The 27043-nt window shown below is 42.9% G+C and overlaps 1 protein-coding gene across 1 annotated transcript in view; it reads left to right on the forward strand.

Moving 5' to 3' along the window:
* Window positions 1–27043, forward strand: part of KIAA1217 (sickle tail protein homolog) — a 302577-nt gene that overhangs the window by 189576 nt on the left and 85958 nt on the right. Inside the window, 2 exon segments of the mRNA XM_023256446.2 lie at window positions 13943–14141; window positions 18221–18314. Of these exon segments, the coding sequence (XP_023112214.2) occupies window positions 13943–14141; window positions 18221–18314 (293 nt within the window).

Here is a 27043-nt window from a genome sequence, read left to right on the forward strand (position 1 = left end):
AGGGTCCCTTTCCCGCACCCCTCCTCCATCTCACAGTTTGGCCCTCCTTCCATGGGGACTCCTGCACATGGGCCCTGCGCTTCTGTGGAACCCCAGACGTTAAGGAAGTCGATCATTCCGACGAGAGGAGGACATCGGGTAGGTTGCCTTGTATTTTTGGGTCACGAAAGAGAAACAGCAAGTCTGGTGTTTTTTTTTTAAGAGCTCCAAATGAAGGCCAGTGAGATATGAATTCCCCCAAACTGCCCACACTCTCTTTCTCACCACTTTCTGGAAAAGAATTCCGAGCCTCCCCCTCAGACACCTAAGAAGAAGCAGAGGAAAAGCAGCCCAGAAGACGAACAGCTGCTCTACCCAGTGCATGCCTCACCCTCCTAGTTGGCCACACGCCCTGCATCGCCCTCTCTCGCAGACTTGGGGAGCAGAAGAGCGAGTGTTCCTGAATATCCCTCAATGGCTGCCTGTGGCCAGAGTCACCTTTCAGCTGAGGCAGCTCCCCTTTTTCACTGAGGCAGCCCCCCCTTTTGGGCCTGGTGACATGAGTAGATCCACCCCCAGGCTTCAGGGTGGCAAAGACCAGTCGTCTGCTGATAGTCTGACCGATAACTGAAGGTCATTACCCCTCCACCCCCCACCGCAGCATGTTTCCCTGAGCTGCTAGAGAGTGGATGAGTTCCATGACAGTCACAGACCCACAGAGACCAGCCTTGCCGGGGATGGGACCCCCTGTCTAAGGCTGGACTTTGGAGGGAGACCAAGGGGTACAGCTGGGGTACGGGAGCAAGGCAGAGAAAAGATGTGGGAAGAAGTGGCACCAGAAGGCAAGACTCTTTGGGGCCCAAGTATCCCACATTTACTACTTTATAAACATGAGTTTCACAAAGTCGGGAGTCTGCCCTCTGGAGCGAAATCCTAGAGAGTGGGTCTCTTGGCATTTGTTTATGACATTTGTCAGCAAAGGATGGTTTTTATTTTATTGCCATTAGCATATCAAAGTATAAATAAGCAACACTGCTCCGGTTTACCCGGAAAGTTTCCTCGGGAAATCCCTGGTGATCCTGGGGGGGTTGCCTACAAGGGGAGAAAAAAGGCTCATCCTGTCAACATCTTGCAATGTCTTTCTCCCCCAGCTTGAGGATGAAGAAGGTTGTTACCTTTTCGAGCAGAGTAATTTTCACAGAATAGTAGAAAACAAAAGAAATTCTGAATAATAAAATTAACACTGAATATTGGTGGGTTTTTGAAATCTACATGTAAATGACATAAAAGTTAGAATTTCATACTGAAAACTTTGCTAGAGATCTGTTTCTTCATCCGAAATAATTAGTGGTTATTATTATGTAAAATACTAATAATTTAGCAGGGAAGAAAATAAGTTTCAGAGTAACTCAGATGGTGTCTTACTAATGTCCATGATCTCTGTACCTAAATCTGCTTATCAGAATGATTGAAGAAAATGCAGGATGTACAAATCTCCTAGTGGGGTGGTTATAGGCTTTTTCTGAATTATAGCTAGAGTCTTTCTGGTACTTTGAAAACATGCATTGGAAACTGTAAAAGTCGCATTTTGCATATCCCTGAAAGGTCGAGAAATGTTTTTCTGAGATCACGATTACTATACTTTTACGCTTTTGTTCTTGTCTTTAAGAAAATCTTCTTCTTCCTTTTGTGCCCTTTATCCTTTGTACTGTAAAATTCCCATACCCATTCTTTTATCAAAAGTCAAGGAAAACTTCCCAAATTCCCATAATTACATTCAGGTATAAGCTCCTGGGTGCTCTGTGGAAGTGACACTATTTAGACAGCATTATTTGGCATTCTTTTAAATATATGTATGTGTGTGTGCACACACATACACACACACATATACACACACACATATGTGTGTGTGTATATGTGTAATATACACACACACACACATATGTGGTTTTTAGTTTTTTGAATGGAAAAAGACAGAAAACATAATATAATAGACGTTACCAAAGTTACACAGATATTCGCATCTGTTTAACAGTTGAGAGACAGCATAGTACAGTGGTTACTCTCATTAACAGGGAGGATGAGTCATACAAGTTACTTCTCTTGCCTCAGTGTTCTTCATCTGTGAAATGGGGATAATTACAGTAGCGACCTCATAGAGAAGATTAAAGGAGTTAATGTTTGGAAAGGTCAGGGTCTGGTACATGGAAAGTGCTCTATACGTTTCTGTCAAATTTTAAAAGGAAAAGTATCTCTTTTTTTAAAGTTATTTTGGTTTTACTAGTCTCTGTCCCAAACATGGGGCTTGAGCTCACGGCCCCAAGCTCGAGAGTCATATGCTCCTCTGACTGAGCTAGCTGGGTGCCCCGAAAGGAAAACTATCTTTCTGTAATTGCTTCAGGCCCCCTGGCATTTTTAAAGAAGTAAAATGTAAAATTCGATCTTCTTTTCTTCCTCCCTACTTCCCCAGAGCTAACTACATGCTGAAGTTGGGGGATGTGACCGTCATGCCATTTTTAGTGCTTCTACTGGTATATGATAAATAGTATATATTATTTTTCTGCATTATAAAACTTTACATCAATAGGAACATATAGCGTGCATCCTTGGTAACTTTCTGCGGCCGTGCAACATTATGTTTTTGATATTGACACACGTAGATAGATGTGGTTCTAGTTTCTTCATTGTAAATGCTGTTTACTGTCCCATTATATGAATAAACCACTGAGAACAAATTGGTGGGAAAATGGTGCTGTAAACAGCATCTTGGAACAAGTGCTTGGCTTGTGAGATTCTTCTCTCTGATGGATAATTTAAGGTCAGGCGACGGGATGAACATCTTCAGTTTTACCAGGTATCCCATGAGCAGTGAAGAGCAGACTGCATTTTCCATGACTTCACCAATACTTGGGGTCACTGGGTTTACTGACTTTTGCCTCTCTGATGGGTATGCAATGCCATGGTTTCCATTTTTATTTCCATAATCAATAGCGAGGTTGGGCACTTTTATGATTATTGGCTGCTGGGGCTTCTTCCTCTGCGAGTTGCCTTCTTATGCCGTGAGTTTGGGATATCTATTATTTCCCACTTTCTGTTTTCTTATTGATTGATAAGGGTTCTTTATTTATTCTGAATACTAGTCCTTGGTAGAACACGTGACTTGTAAATGACTTCTCTCAGACTGTGGTTTGTCTTCTTTATTTTGGTGATAATGCCTTTTACAGTAAAAATATCGTATAATGTAGTGTCATTCAGCAGTATTTGTCTCTATGGCTTATGGTTTATATTTCTTTTAAAAGTCCCTGTAATGCCTGGGTGGCTCAGTCAGTTAATCATCTGACTCTTGATTTCAGCTCAGGTCACGGGATCGAACCCCGCGTTGGGCTCCACATTGGGTGTGGAACCTGCTTAAGGTTCTCTCTCTCCCTCTCCTTCTGCTACTCTCTCTCTCTCTCTCTCTCTCTCAAATAAAATAAAATAAAAGTCCCCATATCAGTGTGTTAGGAGACAGCATCGTGTTTTGTTTTGTTTTGTTTTTTAAATCTCGTAGTTTTAACTTCTCACAGGTCTTTAGTCCATCAGGAATTTATTTTACTTATAGCATAAGGAAAGGATTTTTTTTTCTTTTTTTACTTTTTCCATTTTGAGAAACAACTTTCCTCACACTACTTCTTGAATAGTCCTTTCTCCATGGCTTTGTCCCACTCCTCGTGCCATATATCAAGCTTTCATAAATCCCGTGTCTTTTTCCGGGCTGTTTTGTTCCATAATTCTGTTTGTTCCATCCCTGTGCCAAAACCACAGTGTTAATAGTGTCGATAGCTAGTACAGCAAGTGCTCCCTCTTACTGTTTTCTTCAGAATTGCAGGATTGTTGCTGTCAGTGGTATATTTTTATTAAACTGTGTTCTCTAATTTTTTTTCTAGTATCTGGGGTTGCTGTTGAATCTATATATTGATTGTACATCATTCAGTCATATTGAATCCTCATTAGTTCTAATAGTGTGTCTGCAGGTTTCCTTGGATTCGCTGTTATATCACCTGAGAAAAAGCAGTTTTGATGATCCCTCCTAATCCATATGCGTTTTTATTTCTTTTTCTTGTACTAACGGTGCTACTCAGACTGACTTCAGATGCAGCAATAACAAAAAATCTGAGTTTCAAGTTTTTGTTTTTGAGTAATCTCTACACCCAACATCGGGCTCTCATGCTCCACTGACTGAGCCAGCCTGGTGCTCCTATTCCCCTGCAAAAATCCAAGTTTAAGGACAATGTTTCTAATGTTTCATCATTAAGCGTTACCCTTCTTTGAGGTTTTTGGTTGGATACCTTTCGCCAAATTAAAAGAGTTCTTACTTTTAACTTATTTTTTCTTAACCTTTTTCTGATGCTATCAAGATTATCGTATAGAGCTCCTCTTATTTCTTATTGTAGAATATATTAGGACTAGACTATGTAGTGTCAAACCATCCTTATATTCCTGAGATAAATTCTTCTTGGTCATGATGTATTTTTTCATACTTTGCTAGGTCTGTTTTGCTAATATTTTATTTAGGGGGTTGCGTTGAAATTTCAAGCTTTTCCTTTTACTACTTGCCTATCATTCAGATTAATACTAGCCTTATAAAATGAATTGACAGGGCGCCTGGGTGGCTCAGTCGGTTGAGCAGCTGACTCTTGGTTTCAGCTCAGGTCATGATCCCAGGGTCGTGGGATCAAACCCCACATCAGCCTCTGTGCTGAGCATGGAGCATGCCTAATATTCTCTCTCTCTCTCTCTCTCTCTCTCTCTCTCTCTCTCTCTCCCTCTCTGCTCTTCTCCCCTGCTTGCGCGCTCTCTCTCTCTCTCTCTCTAAAATAAAATAACAATAAAAAATTTAAAAACATAAAATGAATGGACATGGCGATGTTTAATTTAACTGACAGCTCACCTGAAGTATAAGAAAGAATTTAGTTATAGTTGTACCGTACTTCTCATACTTAATTCCGGTGTTTCTCACAGCATTTCATGCATTTTCCACCCTAATCGCTGACTAACCTTCAAGATTAAATAATTGACTCCCTTGACATTGCGCAAGTTCTGTAGTGACTGTGCATTGTAGCTTCTTCAGAGGCAAGTTTCTAACTATCCATGTAAAAAAGCAGTAAGATCCACTGGGAATGAATAGGGTTCCAGCCCCAGAAATCAGCATCTGACACACTCATGACTTCAACACAGCTTGAATTCCAGAAGTCATCAACACATTCTTCAAGGCATTTTTTTTTTCTTAGAGAAATGCCTTGGGATCTCACTTCAATGGTACTATCATATCACTTGAGTCCCAGGTATACCAATTTGTCTGGAACAAAATAAAGGAGTTAATCGCAATGGTGCCATGACTAAGACTTTGTCTTGAGAATGAGTGCCTCCGAGCAGGATCTCTGTCCAGTGACTACTGCCTGTCAGGTTGTTGAGTGGGGCAAGACTCTATCATCTTCAGCTTCCAACAGACTTATTGTTTTTTAACATCTTCTTCCGTGATGCTAATGCAGGTGGCTCCACAATTAGGACTCTTTAAAGCACATTGTAAATTAGAATTTGGCATAAAATTGCATTTATTTGCCAGGAAATTCTTAGTCTTTCATAAAGACTCTCCCTTAGGGATTCTCCAGAGGGCCTCCATAGTTCCTCAATTATAACTAATAGAAGATAAATTAGTTAAAAGACTTCACAAAGTCTTACATTGCCTTAAATATCAGGTATCTGGATGAAATAAGCAGCTATTTGATTGATATAATCGTTCTTCAGATACTTCTGCAAAGAGTTGCTGGTCACCCAAAACAAAGACACTGAAAGCTGAGAGGTTATTCCAAAAATAAAGATTATCAACTTTCTATGGAGAATAAATTTTCTATTATCTTGTTCCTCCTCACAAGGCAACTGTCGCCATCCTGCTTTGTCACCTGCTTGAAAAGCTACTCCATAGGAAGGGACATAGCAGCATGGGTCTGCTCAGGACGGGAAAAGTTACTGACATCTGAGGGCATGCTGGAGCTTTTCAAGGAACCCACGCAGACTTGTCTTGAAAACGCTGCTGTGTCCGAAACAGAATGCCAGCGGGTGTTAGCTGTGAATCGCTGACTTCTAAAGAACAGTGTCGTTTATGGAGCCCCTCTGGAGGGGTTAGAACACAGAGGGTGACCAGAGGCTTACCTCTGTACTTCCCATTTCCGGTATAGGACCCGGCACATCATAAGGGCTTATGTAGTGAAGGGATGAAGCCATCCCTACAGGTCCCCTTCAGTTCATTTTGTTCTAAATTATAAGACTCTTGAATTCAGTCTCTTAAGGATACACCAGCGTGTTAACTAATCTGGAATCTTTTGTTTATATCAACCACCAATGCCGTCCCCATTTCGGATGCCAGTTTACAATTCTGCCGACGCCAACGGAAATTTTCTAGGAGCAGCCCCCTTGGCCCATCTCTTCCGGCTGAAAAAACTCCCCAGTTTCCTGAGGAGAATCCCTAGTTGGCCAGTCTCTTTAGATCTGTGGAGGTTACCTTTTGAAATGATCAAATGAAAGCATACTTATTCTAGGAAATGGAGAATATGCAGAAAAATCGGAGAGAACAGTATCATCCGTGACCTTATCACCCAAAGACAATGACTCTTCTTGTCACTTTGGTGTGTAGTCATCAAATAGGTAGACTTACCATGAACTTGATGAAACCAAGGTTCAGGTCCCCATGCATAAGTTATTAACTTTCCTACTGGATTTGATATTTCTAATTGTTCTTAAAGAGGTCCCTCAAAACTGTATAAGCTTCAGACCAAACAAGACCTGTTCCATCATCCCTGCCATCAAGGTGATTAACTGATTTCTACAAATCTGGTTCCTTTCTGTTTTGTAGTATGCTTTACCACTTAACAAACTATAAAAATTTTCTCGTATCCTTCTAGAATTCCTTTAATGACGGCGTAGTGTTCAACGAATTGATTTATCAAATGAATGGATTTATTCAATGACTCCCCTAGTGTTGGAATTCCCCTATGTTCTTCCTATAGATGATGTTTTATTGAGCATCCTGACAACTACATCTTTATGCATAAATATGTAGAAATGAAATTATCGGCTCAAACCGTATGCGTAATTTAGAGGGCTTTTGACACAAATAGCCCTTTAGAGAAGCGCTGTCAGTTTACTTTCCCAACAGTGGTATGTGAGAAAATTCATTTTCCCAACCCTTGTCAGCACTGTTTATTGTATTGTAAACGCCTTTGCCAATTTCACAGGTATACAAAGCTATCTTAATATTTTCATATTTATATTTTTCTTATTAAGTTGACAACTGAGTTCCCTATCGGAAAGTACTATAAGCACTCTTTCTATTTTTAAGGCATTGGCCGTTTGCAATAGTTGTAATGCAAATACTGATTTGCATAATCATAAATTGGATTTGGAGAAACTGAGGAATGTAGGTCATTTGGATTGTCCCCATCATCTGCCTGTGGGAAATGCCATTTAGGGGAGATTATGGAAGGCATGACAGAAGGGAAGCATACATATTAGATTGGCCGCATTACAGGGAGAATTGAATTCATTTCAGCTGAAAGATATGTGAGCATCTACTACGAGTCTAACATTCTACTATATATTCCCATCTGATGAATGCAGGTAATCATACTGTGGAATTAAAAGCTACACTCGTGGAGCGCCTGGGTGGCTCAGTCGGTTAAGCGTCCGACTTCAGCTCAGGTCACGATCTCACGGTTCGTGAGTTTGAGCCCCGCGTCGGACTCTGTGCTGACAGCTCAGAGCCTGGAGCCTGCCTCGGATTCTGTGTCTCCCTTTCTCTCTGTCTTTCCCCTGCTTGCACTTGATCTCTCTCTTAAAAAATAAATAAACATTAATTTTTTTTTTAAAAAAGCCATGCTTGTAATTTCAGTAAAACACAATGTGAGCACAGGTGTAAGAAAAATTAATTCCTGGGGCACCTGGGTGGCTCTGATGGTTAAGCGTCTAGCTCTTGATTTCAACTCAGGTCACCGTCTCCCAGTTCGTGGGTTTGAGCCCCACATCGGGCTCTGCGCTCACGGCACAGAGCCTCTCTCTGCCCCTCCCCCGCTTGCGTGCACGCACACGCATTCTCTTGTTCTGTCTCTCAGAATAAATAAACTTGAAAAGAAAGAAAAATTAATTCCTCGATTCTCAGTGGAAACGTGACACAGGAGTGGTCGTGGAAGATGGCTCAGAGGAGGTAGTGTGTGTGCCGAGCAAACTGGTGGGAAGGTCACCCACGGTGGTGGTGCAGCGTGCGTCGTAAGCATGCATGCTGAGTTCACAGAACAGCAAGATTTGCGGCACATCCAGAGTGCCATAGGACTGCGGCCTGGTGTGGGGTAATAGGGCCGCAATGGGAGACTGAGGTCTGTATTGGCCCATTCAGGCTGCTGTCACAAACTCGCATACACAGAGTATCTTAAAACAGCGTATTTGTCACAGTTCCAAAGGCTGGAAGTTCAAGACCAAGGCGCCAGCAAATCCGGCTGGTGCCCGGGGAGGACCCACTTCACCGTTTGCCAATGGCTCTCTTCTCAGTCTATGTCCGTGTGACAGAGAACGGAGAGAGAAAACAAACTCTTGTGTCTCTTCTTAGAAGGGCACTCCTGGCATCGGGGTCCTCCACCCTCGGGGGCCTAATTACCTCCCAGAGGCCCCACCTCCAAACACCATCACCTGGGAGATTAGGGATTTAATATAAGAATGGGGGGGGGGCACACAGACATTCAGTCCGTAGCAAGGCGACTGGGTGAAAATCCTTGCTTAACTACATCAAGACAAGGAATATTTGAGATGTCCCACGTTCCGGAACTCATTCCGAGATTCAAAAGATTATAAGGATATAGAGCCCCAGCGTGACCTGCCAAACGTGCTTTATTTCTGTTTTGTAAAATGTGACCAAGAGTTCTTGGTGAAAAATCCACATTGCCTCTGCAGGGCCATTGAGGTGGAAGAACCCTGGGACATTCTGGCCTCTCAGAGGGGCTCCAGGTGTCTTGAGGTTGATTTCAGTACTGTTGCTCTCAGAGCCCTATCCCTGCCCCGGCTCCCCCCGGCAAAGTGGATTGTTTCCAACCATGTGTCAGCGTTTAAGTAGACTTAGAGACGGGAATCTTTTTTTTCTGAGCTGCCCCCCACCCCCATCATGCTTCAGTATCATCAAGCAGATGGGCAGGAGAAGAGTGTGAGGACAGCTAGCATCGTCCAGAGAGGAAGACTGGAGGAGATGGGTAAGACTCCGTGCAGAATTTCAGACGCCTTATGCGTCAAGGGAGGGATCGTGGGGCCTGTGGATTGACAGAATGGGATATCGAAGCTAGATAGCTATTTACTAGCTTTCGCTTTAGGCAGGCACCTTGGACCTTCTGATCTTCCTTTTCCTTATCTGTGACACGGGGCCATCGTAGCCACCTGACAGGAGACACGGTGCTGATGGGAAAACCGTGCACCCCGTTGCTGACACATAGCAGACCTCCTCTAAAGGCGTTTCCCTGTCCTCCTCCTTCACAAAATGAGAGCTTATGATCCAAAGTCCTTCAGACTGCCCCTGGAATCTGGATCAGGCAGTACAGCCGAGGGCTAGGAAAGTAGCCAGCGTGTACTGAATCTCATCACCATGCCAGTAAGACGCCATCATATATTAAGAGATTGCCTTCTGACTTAAAGCATTTCTAAATACCTCTCCTGAGTCGAGAGAGCAAACTGAATCCAGTGTAAAAAGACTCTTCCCCTCTGTTTGAAAAGGCATTTTTCCCGTCTTCTCCGGATTTTCACGATCTCTAACTGGACTCGTAGCCCCAGCTGGCAGCTGCACCAGCCAGACCCTGAGGTAACCGTCATTTGGGCCCAATCTTTTCTTTTTTTTTTTTTTCACTCAGAGCCTACAAATTCTATTTCAAGCACACACACGTACGGAATGCAGATGTGGGAATGAGAACCAGGCCCTCTGGGTGAATGAGGCTGTCATATTTGACTGTAGCGAGGCCATAAGTAACCCATTGGCGGGGGCCTCGCCCAGGCATGGTCGGGTCCCAGACCTCAAGAGTGGTTTTGGCATTTTGCTACGGCATTACCGATCCCATTGGGGCAGCCACCACGTCTCCCGTTTGGGACGAAAAATTGCAAGATCCGTGTGATCAGACAGACTTGAAAGGATTTTTCTGAACCCTGAGGAATGTGTAACGGCATGGATATTTTGAAAAACTCACTCCCTGAAGAAGTTGAGGATCAAAATTTCCTCGGAGGGGAAATCTAGCTGCTTATGCTCAGCGCAGAAGGACTACTCCAATCAAGGAGTAAGGAAACAGCTACTTCAGAAAGTATTTCTAATCTGTGTACAAATCAGAAACAAGACTACTAGGCTGTTTCGTGTAGCAAAAGCCCTTACAGCTTGCACAGACCCCAGACGAACATTCCTTTTGGCTGACTGACAAACCATTCATTCCTTCATTCATTCAACAGACATTTGTTGAGAACTTGCTGCGCGACAGGTGGTATCTATAGGCACTAAGGGTTCTGTGGTGAACAACAGCAAAAGTTTACAAAACAATCCCAGACCTCATGAAGGTTACAGTCTAGAGGAAGAAAGTGATGACAAATAACAGCAAGAGTTAAAATATGAATTACACTGTCTGTGAATGTTACTGAGGAATAGAAATGAAATAAGAATGGGGGGTATGAAGTATTAGGGTGAATGGTTGCTGAAATTTTGGACAAGGTGGAAAGACCTCATGAGAAGTTGATTATGATAAATACCTCATTGATGGTCTGCGTGGATATAGACTGAGATCAAAAATATTTCCTTCCGGATTTTCAAAGCTATTTCTCCATTGTCTTCTGGTTTCTGAGTTGATATTGACTGACTTTCTTTTTCTTCCTTCCTTTTCTTCCTTCCTTTCCTTCCTTCCTTTCCTTCCTTCCTTTCTTTCCTTCTTTGCTTCCTTCCTTCATTTTATTTACTTTTTTATTGAAAATTTTTTTAATTTATTTTTTTTAGAGAGAGAGAGTAGGGAAAGGGCAGAGAGAGAGGGAGAGAGAGAACCTTAAACAGCTTCCATGTCCAGCACAGAGCCCAATGGGGGCCTCCATCTCAGGACCGTGAGATCATGACCTGAGCTGAAATCAAGAGTCAGAGGCTAGACCAACTGAGCCACCCAAGCCCCCTCCGGGTGGATGTTCTAATGCCTTTCTGACTCCTGATTCTTTATGACCTTCCTCCCCAAATCCCTGGGAACTTGTAGGACCTTCTGTTCTCCCCTTAGCATCTGGAATGTCTCAGTGACAAGCCCGAGTCTGTGGTGTGTTTCATAAGCTTTTTCGATCTCTGATGTCAGGTCCTTCAGTGTGGGGGAACATTTTTTCAGGATACTTTTTGTAGAACTTTTGCTTTCCCTGATCTCTTTTATCCAAATTCCAGTTAGTAAGACTTGGGATGCTCTGAAATAATTCTGTTTTTCTTACTGTTTTTCACTGTCTCCTGTCCTGTCATCTTTTTGCTCTGCTTTCTGTGATTTCATCAACTTTTTCTTCCTCCCTGAATTTTTTTTTTTAATTAAGTAATCTGTACGCCCAACCCCAAGATCAAAAGTCACATGCTCTACTGACTGAGCCTGCCAGGCACGCCTCTTCTCCCTCAATTCTTAATTCCTGCTGTCATGGTTCCCAGAGACTGCCCTTGTTCTCCAAATGTTCCCCTTGTCTTGGACAGTCTCATCTTTTCTGAGTTTCTGTTTTCTGTTTATTTTGGTGTTTCATGTTAGTGGTTTCTGTGAAATGTCTGTTAATCCTGGGTAGTCTATGAGTGTGTGAGTGGGGCATAGTCGTACTAACTGGAAGCTTTCATATGGGGTTGGGCCACTTCGCAATGAGGTGATCAGACAGCACTTGACCATTACCCTCAAGTGTAATGGAACCCCTGTAGGGTTCCTCCAGCTTCCTGACTGAGGGTCACCTCTTTGCAAGCATTTTGTCAGAAGGCACCTCACCCACTCTCCCCTGTGCCTGATGAGCCAGAATCCAGTCTGTTTTTTTCTACCTCTTAAGTCTTCTTCTGTAGGGAGTCGGTTGGCTGAGTGGGATAGAAGGGGAGTTTCAAACCGTTTGCAGCACCATTAAAAAGAAGGAACAGTTCCATCAGGCTTCATGCTTTGCACTCAGTCTGAATTCCTCCCCTCAGAAGGATCTGGTGCTTTGGTTTTGGAGCTTCCCTGGCCCTGCATGTTTTTTGTTTGTTAGTCTCCTTTGTTTTGTTTTGTTGGTTTTTTTTTTAAAGGGACATTTCTTTATTTTATTTTATTTTTTGAGAGAGAGAGAGAGCGAGTGCGCACTTAAGTTCGCACACAGGTGCGGGAGGGGCAGAGGGAAAGGGAGGGAGAGAATCTCAAGCAGGCTCCACGATCAGCACAGAGCCTGATGCAGGGCTCAGTCTCATGATGCTGAGATCATGACCTGAGCCAAAATCAAGAGTCAGACACTTAACTGACTGAGCCACCCAGGCGCCCCAGCCCTGCATGTTTTATGTGAAGTTCTCCCCTTGAAGACTTAAAGGTGTTGACTTTCTCTTGTCTGTTGTTGTTTCCTCTCTCATTCCCTTAATTCTTTAATTTACGCTTTGTTAATCTTCGTTGTCACTTTAATGGACTTTCAGGAGGAGATAGAGACGAATTCGTTGCATGAATTGCCGTCTTTAATCAGAAACCATATTCTATTCTCTTTTGAGTCTCTCCTGCCAAAGCTTACTCTAAGGGTATGAGTCTGTCCTCAATAGATTCTCACAGGAAGTGGATTCAAATGAAATGTCCGGATCTTTGATATCCTGTTTCGGTTATACATTTCTGAATAACAAGGGACCCTAAACATAGTGAGTTAAATTAACAACTATTTATTTGCTTTATTCTGTAGTTTCGGCAGGGCTTGGAGGGGGCATTGCATTTCTGTTCCATCTGACAGCTGGAGCAGGTCACCTGGGAGCTGGAGGTGCTCTCAAGATGGGTCACCCGCATGACTGGCCAGTGGTCCGGCTATCGAATGGGTGCTTAGTGGGGGCTGTCAGTCAGGACTTTCATTCTTCTTCATGTGGCCTCGCCATTGGGCTCAGTTGGACTCACAGAAGCTTGGTTCAGTGGGGGAGCGTCCAAGACCACACTCATCAAGAAGATAAGGTCTAGTGTGCAAGCACTTACCAAGCCTCCATTTTGCATTTTGCATGCTAATGTCTCATTGGTCAAAACAAGTGAGACATGGTCAAACCCAGACACAATGTGGTAAGGGATTACACTCACAGGGGTATGAATACCGGGAGGTATTGTTCATTGGAAGCCACATACCCCCTGGAACTCCAAAATTCTGTGATCTGATGTTTCCCTTTGTCTTTTTTGTAACTGGTTTGCTCCATTTTCTTTCTGAAACATTGGGGTGCCAGGTTCTTTTCTTAGATAGTTTCATTTGGCATAAACATTCAATAAATATGTATTAGAGCCACAGAAATATTGTAGCCTTTCCACTTAACATGTCTCTGAATGGACTATAAAGATTTAAACTATATAGCGTACCCATCGCTATAATGATTGTGTTGTTAGTTAGCGAAAGACATGGGGAAAATCACCCTACGGAGTCAAATTCCTAAATATTCCTTTCAGGGGAATCCAGTATTGTCTTTTGCTTTCGGCTACCAGAAGTTAGCTTCCTGTCTCCGGTTTTAAGAGTTGAAAATTAGCCTCTTTAACATCTGCCTGGACTCCAAGGAATAAAAGTGAATATTTATGCGAATCTTTGGAAATTCCAAACAAATGTCTCTTGTTACACTCTTTCCAAGCTTGTCCTGAACATTGCTGTCTGTGGTAAGACAGGAGTGGCTGAACTTTTGCTGCGTGTTGTGTGCATCTTGATCTGGGACTGATAACCGTGTTCATTTTGCATGCAGGGGTTCTCTATCTCCAGTATGGGGACGAAACCAAGCAGCTCAGGATGCCGAATGAAATCACAAGTGCAGACACAATCCGTGCTCTCTTCGTAAGTGCCTTTCCACAGCAGCTCACCATGAAGATGCTAGAGTCGCCCAGTGTTGCCATTTACATCAAAGACGAAAGCAGAAATGTCTATTATGAACTAAACGATGTAAGGTAGGTAGTTACATCGTGTGTGTGTGTGCGTGTGTGTGTGTGTATGTGTGTGTCCAACATACTGCATTTAGCACTGTTACAGTTTGTACTGAGTCCTAATCTCTCCGTGTCCCCATGAACAAAGCACAGCTATTACCCTGATTGGTAGGTTTATCTTACCCCCAGGTGTGGATTCACGATCTGCTTTTCTGTAATCCATTTATAAGGTCTGGCTTACAAAGATGAGGACAGACTTCTTCCACATAGTTCCTTGCCTATTATATCTGAAAAGAATGTTAAGAAATAATCTAGTCCACTAACAGTTAGGGAAACTGAGGCCCAGAAGGTAGTGGAGGGACTTGATCAACACCATAAGGCCATGCTTGTGACTGGAACTTTCCCAGCTCCTTCTCAAGTGCTCTTTCCCTCACAGAGGCCCTGAAACATTTTAGGTAATGATCCCACTGCGCCATTATTTAAACCAACAGGTTAGAGTCGAAGCAGGGGACCCTGTGCTGTTGTCCACAAGAAAAAAGGCTGAGAACATTGTCCTTTTTCATGTTTTTCTTAAATAGTTGGCCTTACCAAAGAATCTCACTTCCCAGGTGGGCTTTCTCCAGGGCCCCCAGGAGAATGTCCTCTCAAATGAAGCTAAGCAGACTCAAGCCACAGCAGGCTGCACAGAAGTAAAAGCATCTGCGTCTACTGAGGTGTTGGTGCGTCCAGAGCAGAGGGGACCCATCTGATCTCTTCCAGCCAAACAGCCTGACAAACCGGACTTAGGTCAGCCCAGAAAAGCAGTCGCTCCTATAGCCTCTAGACATTTTAGAACTTAAAAAATTATGTAGTGACTAATTCAGCCCTTTCATTTTATGGGACCAGAAACTCAGATGTGTAAAAGTTAAAGGGCTCATTCAAGATCACACAGCCAGGTTATTTCCAAGCCCAGCCCCAGGCCTGACTGTCCGCATCCTTGGTGACGAGTTTCTTATTCCCTCGGAATGTTCCCTGACCAACTGACCTGGCCCACAACTTGGATTTTTGGGTCCCTTCCCCATGGGGACAACAGGATGCCCTGTTTCTTCATTATGAAATTAATAAGAACCACTTCCTAAAAATATGCCTCCTGGTGCATACTAAGTGTAAACTGATAAATATCTAACAATGATCACAGATGACATATTTAGGCGTGTGCCAAAGTGTATGAGTAATTTAGGGCTTTCAAAGTTTGACGCATGCCCTAAGGTATGGGTGCTACATCTGTTGCACGGCCTTGCTGCTTTTAAAAAACATGTTTAAATATTCATGAGTATCAGAAAATTCATGTCTGTTTTTTGAAATAAATTATTAATCAGCCTGCCACCCAAAAACAAAATCGAATTTATAGAGCGTGAACTTAAACGTGGAGCGATCGCAGTATCTCTGAAGAGTGTGTTTGCGATCATACGATGGCATGTAGTATTTTCACAGACATACAGCAATTGTTTTACAGCAATTTTCTTGAATTTCCATGTTGTGCAGTCGGAGTACTGGAATAGTAAATCCGTACGACACTACACGAAGCCACTTTTCATTATGGAGCTCAAGCCTGATGAGGTGATTAGAAACAATTGGACCCCACTGTCTTGCAACCATTTTTATTTATTGACTTATTTATTTTCATGCAAGCACTTTTAAACTGCAATGAGTCACGATTTTCTAGAGACTTTCCCAAACTCAGGGTGCTACTGCTAGGGTTTCCTCTACACGTTCTTCCAGAGTGTTGCAAGGAAGTCTTAGAAAAAGAGATGGGAGGGAGGTCAAAGAGGACGAGGTCGCCCCAAATTTCAAACGGAGATACTTCTCCTTGATGCAAAGTCAGTTGACAAAATAGATAAAAATAGTGCTTGAGAGAAGATGGGATCCTTTCTTTAAACATTAATAACATTCAGTTAATATGTTTACATTTGTGAAAGTGATTTTAATCTCATTTAAAATGTTTAACTGGTGGGGCGCCTGGGTGGCTCAGTCGGGTAAGCATCCGACTTCAGCTCACGTCATGATCTTGCGATTCATGAGTTTGAGCCCTGGGTCAGGCTCTGTGCTGACAGCTCAGAGCCTGGAGCCTGCTTCCAATTCTGTGTCTCCCTCTCTCTCTGCCCCTCCCCTGCTCGTACTCTGTCTCTGTCTCCCAAAAATGAATAAACGTTAAAATTTTTTTAATGTTTAACTGGAAGGTCATTGATTTATAACTTTGTCTATAATTTTACTTTTCAGTATTTTGATTTCCTTATAAAAATGGACCTACAAATATTTTAAGTGGGTAAAGTGTTTTTATTTCGTGATGAATATAATGTTTATGCTAGGTGATCAAATGTAGGTTTTTTTCCCAAGAATTACTCTCTTTCTTTGCTCATGTACATAAAATGCCTCAATTATGTTTTATTTGAATGGGAGAATAAATTCTCACCATCGGCATTATATACAGTGCCCCCTTCCCCACAAAATGTACCATGTAGACTATAACTGAAGACAATGGCTTTCATCTTCTGAGCCCAGAGACAAATTTCCTTCCACATCCAGTATTTTTGAGACAAATTTCCTTTCATACCTAGTATTTTTGAAGTGAGAGCGTATTTGTTAAACATTTAACTATTTCGTCATTGTGTTGGGTTCTTCGTATTTTCCTTAAGGAAATGCTGTAGAGCGGTCAGGTTGAAATCCCATGTTGTAAATGTTGCCATGGTAAATGCAATCTGGGCCTTTGCTGTTGGTTCCTCTTGGATGAGCATGTTTCTAAATTAATCATAAACCAACCTCATCTTTTTAAAATACCTTTAGAATCACACTAAGTTTTTTTCATGGCTCAAGTGAGGTTTTCAGCTTCTTCATATTGTCACTTGTGACTCCCTCCCCCCTCCAGCCACAGGAGGGTCCTTTAGGGAATTCCTGTATCCTCACCTTCTGTGAGCTCTTGCCTTTGCAGTAACCCAACCCCTCTCACACCAGCTTGTAATGAGCTACTTGAAGGCTGGGGCAGCCATGCAAGCTTGGGCTAGTCATTGCTTCAAAGCAATTACTGACATATTTAAAGGAGGGAAGCAAGACCAGTCCAAGAATCCCTCACTTCATTTAAAACAAAACATAACCCAGTAATGCCAGAGATTGCGATCAGCCCACAGAGCGTGTGCTGCACCTGGAGGAAAGGAATGCGTCTTCCTGCACACATTTCCCTGAGCTCAGCGCACCGGCCTTGGGGAGACTCAGTGTAGACGGGGCTGAAAGTGCCCTGGGTGGCCCTTCTGCTGATGAAAGCTGAATGTGGAAGGAGAAGGACTTCATAGACGTTCATATGCTTTTAAACAATTATAAGGTAGGGCTCTAAGCAAGGTGTGGGACTTCTGTCCTTTGCTGCAGTATGGCTGACACTGGAGCTCTAAATGCTGGGCTCAGAAGGAGAAACAGACCAGCGGAAGACTTTCTCTGCTATTCCTTCTAAACACCCTGCATGTCCAGTAAGTCAACCTGTATGCAGAAAAGTCTTTTTAAAACCCACTGTGGAAGAGAAAAAAAAAAAGCATCGGAAGGATACTAGTTTTGATCTTGGTGGTACTTTTTTTTTTTTCTGGACTGCAAATACATTTTCTTTTCCTTGCTGAAAGTATTTGAAGGGGAAACCATTTTCATTTGTGCGCATTCATGAGATAAGCAGAAAACCAGGTGTTTGGGCAAAGTAAACTATTAAATATTTAAATATTAACCAAATCTCTTTGAACGTATTGTAAGTATTGGAGCTTTATTGTCTCTTTAAGTGTTAGCTTTCCTTGCTCAAATCTTGAAAGAAAGCCCGTGCTACCTGGTATTTGTGGGTGGAGGACTCTGGGGAAAGACTGATACTTTCCTAAGAACAAAAACAGGATAGAAAAGCCGAGGTCACTTTTCTCCTTTTCCTTATTTATTTTTGCCTATTTTGTGATGAAGGGACTTTTTGTCTGGTTGATTGTAGACAACAGCTGGAGTGTCTGTTCATGTCTTTTACCTGATTCTCCAGGGCAGGCAAAGGACATGGCCAAAATAAGGCTCCTTTCATCTGCCATAGTTATTGCTGTGTTTGATTCCAGGAACATTCAGGACCGATCACTCCTCAAAGTGTACAATAAGGACCCTGCGCACGCATTCAATCACACACCGAAAACTGTGAATGGAGACATGAGGGTAAGTGTTCCCGTTCTATTTTTAATTTTGTTCGACAGGTCAGACCGGCCCATTCGTTCTCTGGCATGGTCTCCTGATGGCAACCACGGTCCACCATCAGATCTTAAAGGTTCTCAACACTCATCTTGTCTGATGACTCATTATTTGTTCCTTGGTAAAGAAATCAGATTTCCTGGACATTTGGGGCAAAGGGAGTGATATAGGGCCCGACACATCCTCATTTATCTCTAAGCATGGAATTTCGTTGTGTCCTCACTCCGAGGGGATCCTGAGAATCTTTGCATAAAAGTATCTGTGGTCTACGTACAATTAACTTACTCAGAGGATCTCTTGCTCTTTTTTTCTCCAACAAAAACTAACAAAACAACAACAAAAAAAACCAATGTACAGTTCCATGTAGAATCTGTTAACATTCTCCTGTCAGCTATTCCAAGCATCCTACTTAAATTGTTCCCTTTCGAATTGAAGACCGTTTGCTGCTGTACTGTATTAATATTATCAGACCTTATCTGAATCACGTTGAAGGCATAGTCCAAAAATCTGCATGATTTGGGAGCTAAAGTTCTCTAGATGTAGATCATCTCAGAAGATTATCCAAACATTCAAAGCACACAGGGATGTTTTGAAGAAAAAAAGCACCGGGGAACAGAAAAGGCAGATTTTTAAAATCACATTAATGCAGGTTCGCTAAAAAGGGATTGAGTTTCTAACAATAACGTTACGTTCCCCTCCAGCTGTACCTCCTCCCCACCACACACACAAATTTAGAAGATGCACCATTTTATATCATCCTTTCTGAGGATTAGCACTTTGCTGGATGCTGGAGTTTAACTAGAAAAAAGTAAATGAATAGGTGTTCTTGTCAAAGAGACCCAGGCACTGCCCGTGTCGTGGTAGCATTCCCCAGGTAAGGCTGTCTCTGCTTCCGGACAGCACGTATCAGTTTGCTGTTGTTGCTGTAACAAATGAATATACGTTTAGTGGCTTAAAATGACACAGGTTTACTATCTTAAACTTCTCAAGGTCAGAAGTCTGACATGGTCCTCAGTGGACTATAAACTCCAGGAGTCATTGACAGGACATCAGCTGTCCTTTCTGGAAGCTGTAGAGAGAATGTTTCCATTTTTCCCGGTTTCTGGAGGTCACACGCATTCCTTGACTTGTGGTCCCCTTTCTCCATCTTCAGACTCAGCCAAATAGCATCTCTCTGACCCTGCTTCCATCATCACGTCTCTAACCCTCCCTCTTCCACTTTTAAGGACATTTGTGATTACATCGAGCCCACCCAGTGCTCCAAAATAATCTCCTTATTTTAAGGTCGACTCTGTAGCAACCTTAATCCCCCTTTCCTGTATAGTCAGAGGTTCAGTGGATTCGGATGCAGACATCTTTGGGGGACGATTGTTCTGTGTCCCCCACAAGGTGTGTGAGTTTAGGACCGAGAGGCCAGGAGGTCCGATCGAAAGCACTGGAAGAATTTCTAGGGAATGCTGGACTGCAATATGAGTGATGACATTGTGGGACAGAGCCCACACCTTGGGAAAAAGGCTTCTTGCGTCCTCAACTGCTTTTTTTATGTCAGAAATGATGTGCAATTTGAAGTGAAGGCTGTGTTGCTACTTCAGAAAATCTAGGATTTTGAGGCTTATTTTTAGCTAGTTACACTTTAAATGTAAACCAGCACCACGTGAAGACAGATTGAGTCATGCTGATCATGAAACATGGACTGAGTGTCATAGTACCCTTGCTTTTTATTATTTCATTATATGTTCTCACTGACGTCCTTAAGTGTCTTTGTTCCCTTGATATCCTTATTTTTTTGATATGTCTGGCCTTCGAACTGGACTTTCGTGGCTGTCACAGTTCTGTTTCTGTTACGTGGAGGCCACAAGGGGCCCCAGAATCGCCTCTGAAAATCTTGTTTATGGCTGGGGAGGACACCTGTTTTAACTCTTAAGCAGATGTGGTACCTACATAAAGACCAGCAGTGAGCACGTAGAGACTCAAATATCAACCATATGGATGAAACCCGTTAGAATTCAGAACTTTGGCTATGAGTTTCAGTAAAGCTGTTCTGCTTTCACTTTTAGACGAGACCCTAGCGATCTTTCTGTGTTGCCCACAGCCTCCTTTTACACAGTGGTGTGTGTGTGTGTGTATGTGTGTGTGTGTGTGTGTGTGTGTGAGGAAATCAACTGTTGTCCTCAGATGACAAGACAGCACATGTTCGCCATCCAACCCACAGACACGCTTTTAGGTTTCCATGAAGACTACTCAGATATGAGAAACAGAACGTGGTTTTAAAACCAACGAGGTGTGATCATGCCTGCAGTTTGTAACTTGGCCCCGATTTGCAGATTCCAGAAGCTAAGAGACATGGAATTCTCTCTCTTTCCCCCATAAGCGTGGCTGCCTTGCCATTAAAGGAAAGGAGGTTTTGGTGAGCCCGGCCTGAAGCCCAGCTGCATTACCCCGTCAGTTATGGTAAAGAACAGAAAGAGAGAACAAAGCAGGGATCAATTGTTGTAGACTAAACCAAGCTGCGTGGTAGGCTTAGGGGAGCTCCATCCTTCCGTATGTTTGCAATGTGCGCGTGGCCATGAAGAAATCTGATGATAACTACTCGTATGAGTCAGTTACGCAGCCCTGCGCCTGATGTCATCTGTCTTCAACCACCAGCCTCCAGATGCAGCCTGGGACAGCCCGCTCGGCTGCCCACTCATTACCAGCAAATACGCATATCAGCAGAAACATCGGTTGGATCAAGCAGGGGTGCAAAAACAGCAACACCAGAGCTTGGCAGTGGCCCCTGAGACCGTCTGGCAACAGTGCCTTTTAAGATCTTACCTGCAAAACCCAAGAAAACGTGAGACTCCGAATCCACCACAGTCCGTTCCCCAGAGCAGTTTTATGATGGCGGTGGTGTTACTCAGGAAGCATGTTAGACTCAAGTATTAACTTTGAGGTTGTGGGCCCCAGAGCATGCACAGAATATGCCTGCTGGGGAAAACATGTGTCTAGTTTTTCATTTAGCATCTAGCTGAGCACTTCTGAGGCTAGTCTGTGGAAGGAGACTTGTAGTTTTCTGCTGGAACTGAGCACACCCGGCTCCTGATTCTTTACACGTGGGTGCAAATCACCCTGATCTAATTTAATCACATGGCTTTTGTTTTATTACAAAATTAGATAGTCGCTTTGAAATTTAGTTCCCAAGGGATTGAGCTCACCATATGGAAGAGGCCCTCTTGCAAAAAATGGTGCATGCATTCACAGGGCTTGCAATTCACAAATGTACAACTCAAAGATGAGCCATTCCATTTTGTGGCTCTCAGAGGGTACCAGTGACTTCCTGTTCACCAAACCCAGTGGCTTTTTCACAGTTAGGCCCTTTTCTACCTTTTTACGCACTTTGAGATTACTACCTGAGATTTTCTGGTCCCATCTTTCAGTTCTTTCCCTCTTGTGTGTCTTTAATTTTTACTTATATGTGACAGCTTTGCATTTAGATATGCATTTCGAACACACTCCCCCAATTGGCCCTACATCCTAAATTATTTCCTAATACCAAAATCAGTCGCTGCCTCCCAGACCTCTTTTATTTCAGGTCCGCATTTGCACCAACCAATGGTTTCCTTAGAAATCTTGGTTCCCATTACACCGCCATTTCTAAATCCCCTCCGTATGTCCCAACACATCTCAGCCTGCTCCATTCACTAACTCCTCTTCCTTCTGCCCCTAAACCGTCTTCAGTGTGCTCAGGCAGAACTCACTACACTGTGTGTGTGTGTTGAGTGTGTGTATATGTGTGAATTTGCTTTTGTTTAAATCTGCACCTTTTCACTTGTGGTTTTTATCTTACTGCTGGCTTCGCTTACCTCAACGTGGATGACCCTAGAAACTATAACCCTAACTTTGCCATTTCTCTAGACTTCAAGAGCTCAGTGTTCAACTTCCAGTGACTATCTCCATGTGGATATTCTTCCAATGTCTCCGTTATATCCTGTTGAAAAAATCCTAATTTCTTTTTCTCCTAAGTCCTTTTCCTGCTTGCTTTTCTATTTTTGCACATGGTAGGGTGACTGCGATGGTGTATGTGTGTGTTTTGAAGGGTGGGGAAGAAGAGACTTAAAAAGTTGAGCTATCAGTGATTCTTTAAGTGCCTGACCCCTGTTTCTCAACACATCCCTGGTCACCAGAGCTCATGCAGGCCACTCAGCAAGGCCTCTCATGGATGGTCCTTCTACCATTGCCTGCACCACTGCTAACTTTTTTGAGCATTTATTACACACTCCTACAGGTGATCTCATTTAATCCCCAGGACAACATTTTGAGGCAGGTATTGGTATAAGCTCTCATGTTTATAGCTCAGAAAACAGTCACTTAGGTATGTTAAGAAATTTGTCCAAGAATACACAGCTAGAGAGTGGCAGAGCTGAGATTTGAACCCAGGTAGGTAGGCTCCGGATCCTCAGCTCTTGGCAACATGACTCTGCTGCTCTAGGTCTGGCGTTCAGTATCATCCTAGCAATCAGTCATGCAACAGTTTTTAGCCAGGCTTCCAACTCTTCTCACCCCAGTCTAGTGACGACTGTTCCCCAAGCCATACCCCTAAGCCCACCTTCCCACTGTGCAAAGAATAGCACAGGCCGATGGACAGTAGTATCATCTGCACCCCAACACCCAAGCAGAGACGCCTCACAGTTCTTACTCCAGATGTGTGAGGTGGCCTTTCCTTCCCCAAATATCTACCTTTCAAAATTCTATCCATCTAGCACACTACAAAACGGTTGCCCAATTCCTTCTATAAGCTACTGGCCTGAGAAAAGGGTTGGCGGGGACAGTATTACGTTTCCTGGGTCACATCTATACCCTAACAACCAAATGCCATGTGTGTGCCATGTTAGGATCCTGATTGGAACAACCAACTCTAACAAAAGAAAAAAGAAAAAAGAAAAAAATCTTTGAAACCCTTTAAGAAATCCGAACATGTGTTAGAAATTGGATGATATTAGGGGATAGCTGGTAATTCTGTTGGGTATAATAATGGCTTGCCGGTTATGTTTTTTAAAATGAGACATACTAAGGGTTTACAGGCTAAATGGCACAATAAATGGGACTTGCTGAAAAATAGTCCAGCAGAGTAAACCCAAAAAGTGGACATAGGTGATACAAAATTGGTAAACTGCTGAAAAATGTCAAAGATAGATGAAAGGAATTCCCTGTATTATTTTCTCCACTGTTTCTGAATGGTTGAAAATATCTGCATTAAGATCTGTCAAAACACAAACGCTTGTTTCTAGAGACCAAATGAAAGACCACCTACTCGATGAAGCTTTCCCTAATGCTCTGTCAGAATTTATCTTTCCTTTTTGGGGCACGTTGCACATTATCCTTGCGTTATAATTATTTATCGATTTATTTTTAAGTAATAGCACTTTTAATTTATTTGAGAGAAAGAGAACATGTGCGGGGGAGGGGACGTTAGAGAGAGAGGGAGACGGAATCCCAAACAGGCTCTGCACACTCAGCAGCACAGAGCCCAATGCAGGGTTTGAACCCACGAACCATGAGATTATGACCTGAGCCAAAACCGAGAGGCAGACGCTTCTACGATGGAGTGACCCAGGCACCCCATGGTATTATAATCATTTAGATGCACATTCATCTCAGTCTGCAAGACTGTAAATTCTCCAAAAGCATAAACCGTCTCGTGTTCATCTTTGTATCCCTCAGAAAGTCGGCCGAGGTGTCCTACCCATGGTGAGTGTAAACACGGAATGCATTGAGTACTATCATGGTAGTGCTGTAAATACTGTATTATTCATTTTCTGTCATTAACGAGAACCCACTGTAAAAATATCTCTCTGTTCTCATCACCAGAAATAGTTGTGCTTCTCCTGGTTTATTTTTGTCATATGGACACTTTGAATCTTGAAAGTGATCATTTTCCCTCTTTGTGTTGCTACTCTAAAGCTTGGAATTAAATTTGTGGCCCGCCCACAACAAGCGTACAGGCGTTTGCGGCGTGTATTTTGTGTGTTGGCTTCGTTCCTGGCCTCTCTTTTTTAATTTTCCTATTTTTATCTTTTTGTCATATGCTCCACTTTGACTTTTTTGGGGCAAAATTGTAATGATTTATGTGAATTCTATTCCTTTGTGGAATCAGGCAGAATATAAGAAGTATTCATTCTATACCATTGGTTTTTTTTTTTTTTCGATGTAAGGTAAGAGACCTTTTTGTATCTCTACAGTAGGCAATGTGTTAAATACTTTACATACTGTCTAGTCCATAGCTCTGCAAAGTAGGTATACTGTCTCCATCTTTATGGATGATACGACTGAGGCCAGTGAGTCTTTCCCAGGCCCACAAGCTGGTAAATGTCAGACATAGGATTTGAACCCAGTTCTTTCTAACTCTTTGTATTCAGTTCTAGCCTCCCTTCCTTGATATTTCTATTAAAGTTTTAAAAGATTTGAAATGATGCTCCTGATGAGATTTTAGAACATGTAAATATCCTTTCTTAATATCTGTTTCACTTTCTTAACTCTACTATGCATCTATTTTGTGGCATCTTTTTATATTTAACTTTGCTCCATTTCATTCTTTTTTGGCCAAGCTAAAAAGATACTCTCCACCCTTACCCCCACTCCCACCCACCCACCCCCAAAAAAATAAAAGAAGAAGCATATGTCATTTAGTATGTATGTCTGAAATGGCCATGCCTTAGAGCTTTTTTCCATGGGGTAGTGTTCTGGCTGAGAGGAAGGTTTCGGGATTTGGGGAGGGATGAAGTAATCCTATAGAAATGGAAGAGGAAAGAACCCCAGAGAAATGGAAGTTTCCAGGGCACCTGGGTGGCTCAAATCTATTGAGCATCCAACTTTGGCCTCAGGTCATGATCTCACGGCTCTCGAGTTGTCAACATGGAGCCTGCTTGGGATTCTCTGTCCCCCTCTCTCTTTACCCCTCCCTGCTTGTGCATTCTCTCTCAAAAATAAACAAACATTTTTTTTAAAAAAAAGGAAAGAAGTGGAAGTTTCCAGAAACACTCTTTCATCATTCAAGGTCCTCCTCCTTGACCCACCACCACCAGCAGTGGTATTAGTGACTATCATTCATCACCTACTGACTCTCTGCCAGGTATTGCTCCAAACATTGCACCCCTATTCATTCTCATTTGATTCTCAGAACAACCCAGTGTGAAGGAAATTCTCATTATCCCCTGTTTCAGATGTGGGAGCCGAAGGTCAGAGAGGCTAGGGAACTTGCTCGAAGCCGCACGGCTCTTCAGTGGTAGAACTGGCTTTGGAACCAGGCAGGCCAACTCTAGGACTGGCCTTCTTGCTCACTCTGGTGGCCATGACTGTCCTTCCCCACTCTGCTGTCTTCATCAGCAATGTCCATGTGCCACCTATGTTTGGGGACCTAACTCAAAAGCCAGTATTTTTAACATGACCTCCCTACCATTTCCTTTCGCCAAGCCTGTCTCAGAACCTCCACAGGACCTTAGCTGTCCATCTCCTTCCCTTTCTTCCTGCCTGCCATGAACACACCAGAAGTTCCTTTCTAACCCCTGAGCTTCTTTAGGGGTGAAGGTTTCCTCCAGTTCATCTTCATGCTCCCTGTGTTTCCCTCTGGCAATGTCCTGCTCTGAGAAAATTCTCATTAACTGTCCTGATGAAAAAAGGGGTTCACTTCAGCACTTTTCCTACTGCAAACTTTCCGTGAATGCCCTATTTGCTAAGATCGGTACAATGATTTGTAAATAGAAGTATGAGCATTTGTAACACGTTCCCTAGCTTATCTTAGTGGTAGTTCCTGACCAAAATGAGAAATGAGAATATCTGTCTTGTCCTAACAAATTCTCCCATCCTATCAATAAAATTGTATAACAGTTAATAATCCTAACTTTTCTTAACGTTTATTATTTATTTTGAGAAAGGGAGAGAGAGAGACAGAGTGCAAGCAGGGGAGGGGCAGAGAGAGAGGGAGGCACAGAATCCGAAGCAGGCTCCAGGCTCTGAGCTCTCAGCACAGAACCCGATGTGGGGCTCGGACTCACAAACTGTGAGATCATGACCTGAACCAAAGTTGGATGCTCAATGGACTGGGCCACCCAGGCACCCCAATAACCCTAACATTTAAGATGAGTCTAACAGATTTGTCAGAGTGAACTGATTGTCAGAAAAGCACACATATTTTCCCTTTTTAAAAATTTTATTTTCAGGAGTTAAATTCACCTGTGGTAGAAAGTACACTAATCTCTGGATACCCAATTAAATATAACAGATCTTGTTTTGCTGTGTTTTATAATTCAGTAGGACAAATTTGTTGGGAGATTGAGTTGTTGGTCAGAATTCCCAATACCTCCAAACTCACAAAGTAGGATTGATGATTTCAGACCAGTTCACCTACCCCCAAAGTTCACTGGTTCACTTACCCAGCCATTATGCGTCACACCCCTCCTCTGACTGGCTCTTGTGCGAGATTCTGAAGATGTAATAGTGAGCAAGTGTGGTGACTGCCCTCACAAACCTTCTAATCTAGCAGAAGATCTGAAGTCAATAATCAACAGGTCAATAATCAGTCGTGGTACAGACATCTGTACATTTTCAAATCAGTTCCAGGCTCCGTGAAATCCTTGCCTCCGTTCTATTATTTGCTCGAGTTAGCACAGTGGAACTCACTTGAGTGATGTATCTAATTATGCCCCTTTTATGTCATGCTT

The sequence above is a fragment of the Felis catus genome, chromosome B4, assembly GCF_018350175.1.
Source record: "Felis catus isolate Fca126 chromosome B4, F.catus_Fca126_mat1.0, whole genome shotgun sequence".
Taxonomy (NCBI): Eukaryota; Metazoa; Chordata; class Mammalia; order Carnivora; family Felidae; genus Felis; species Felis catus.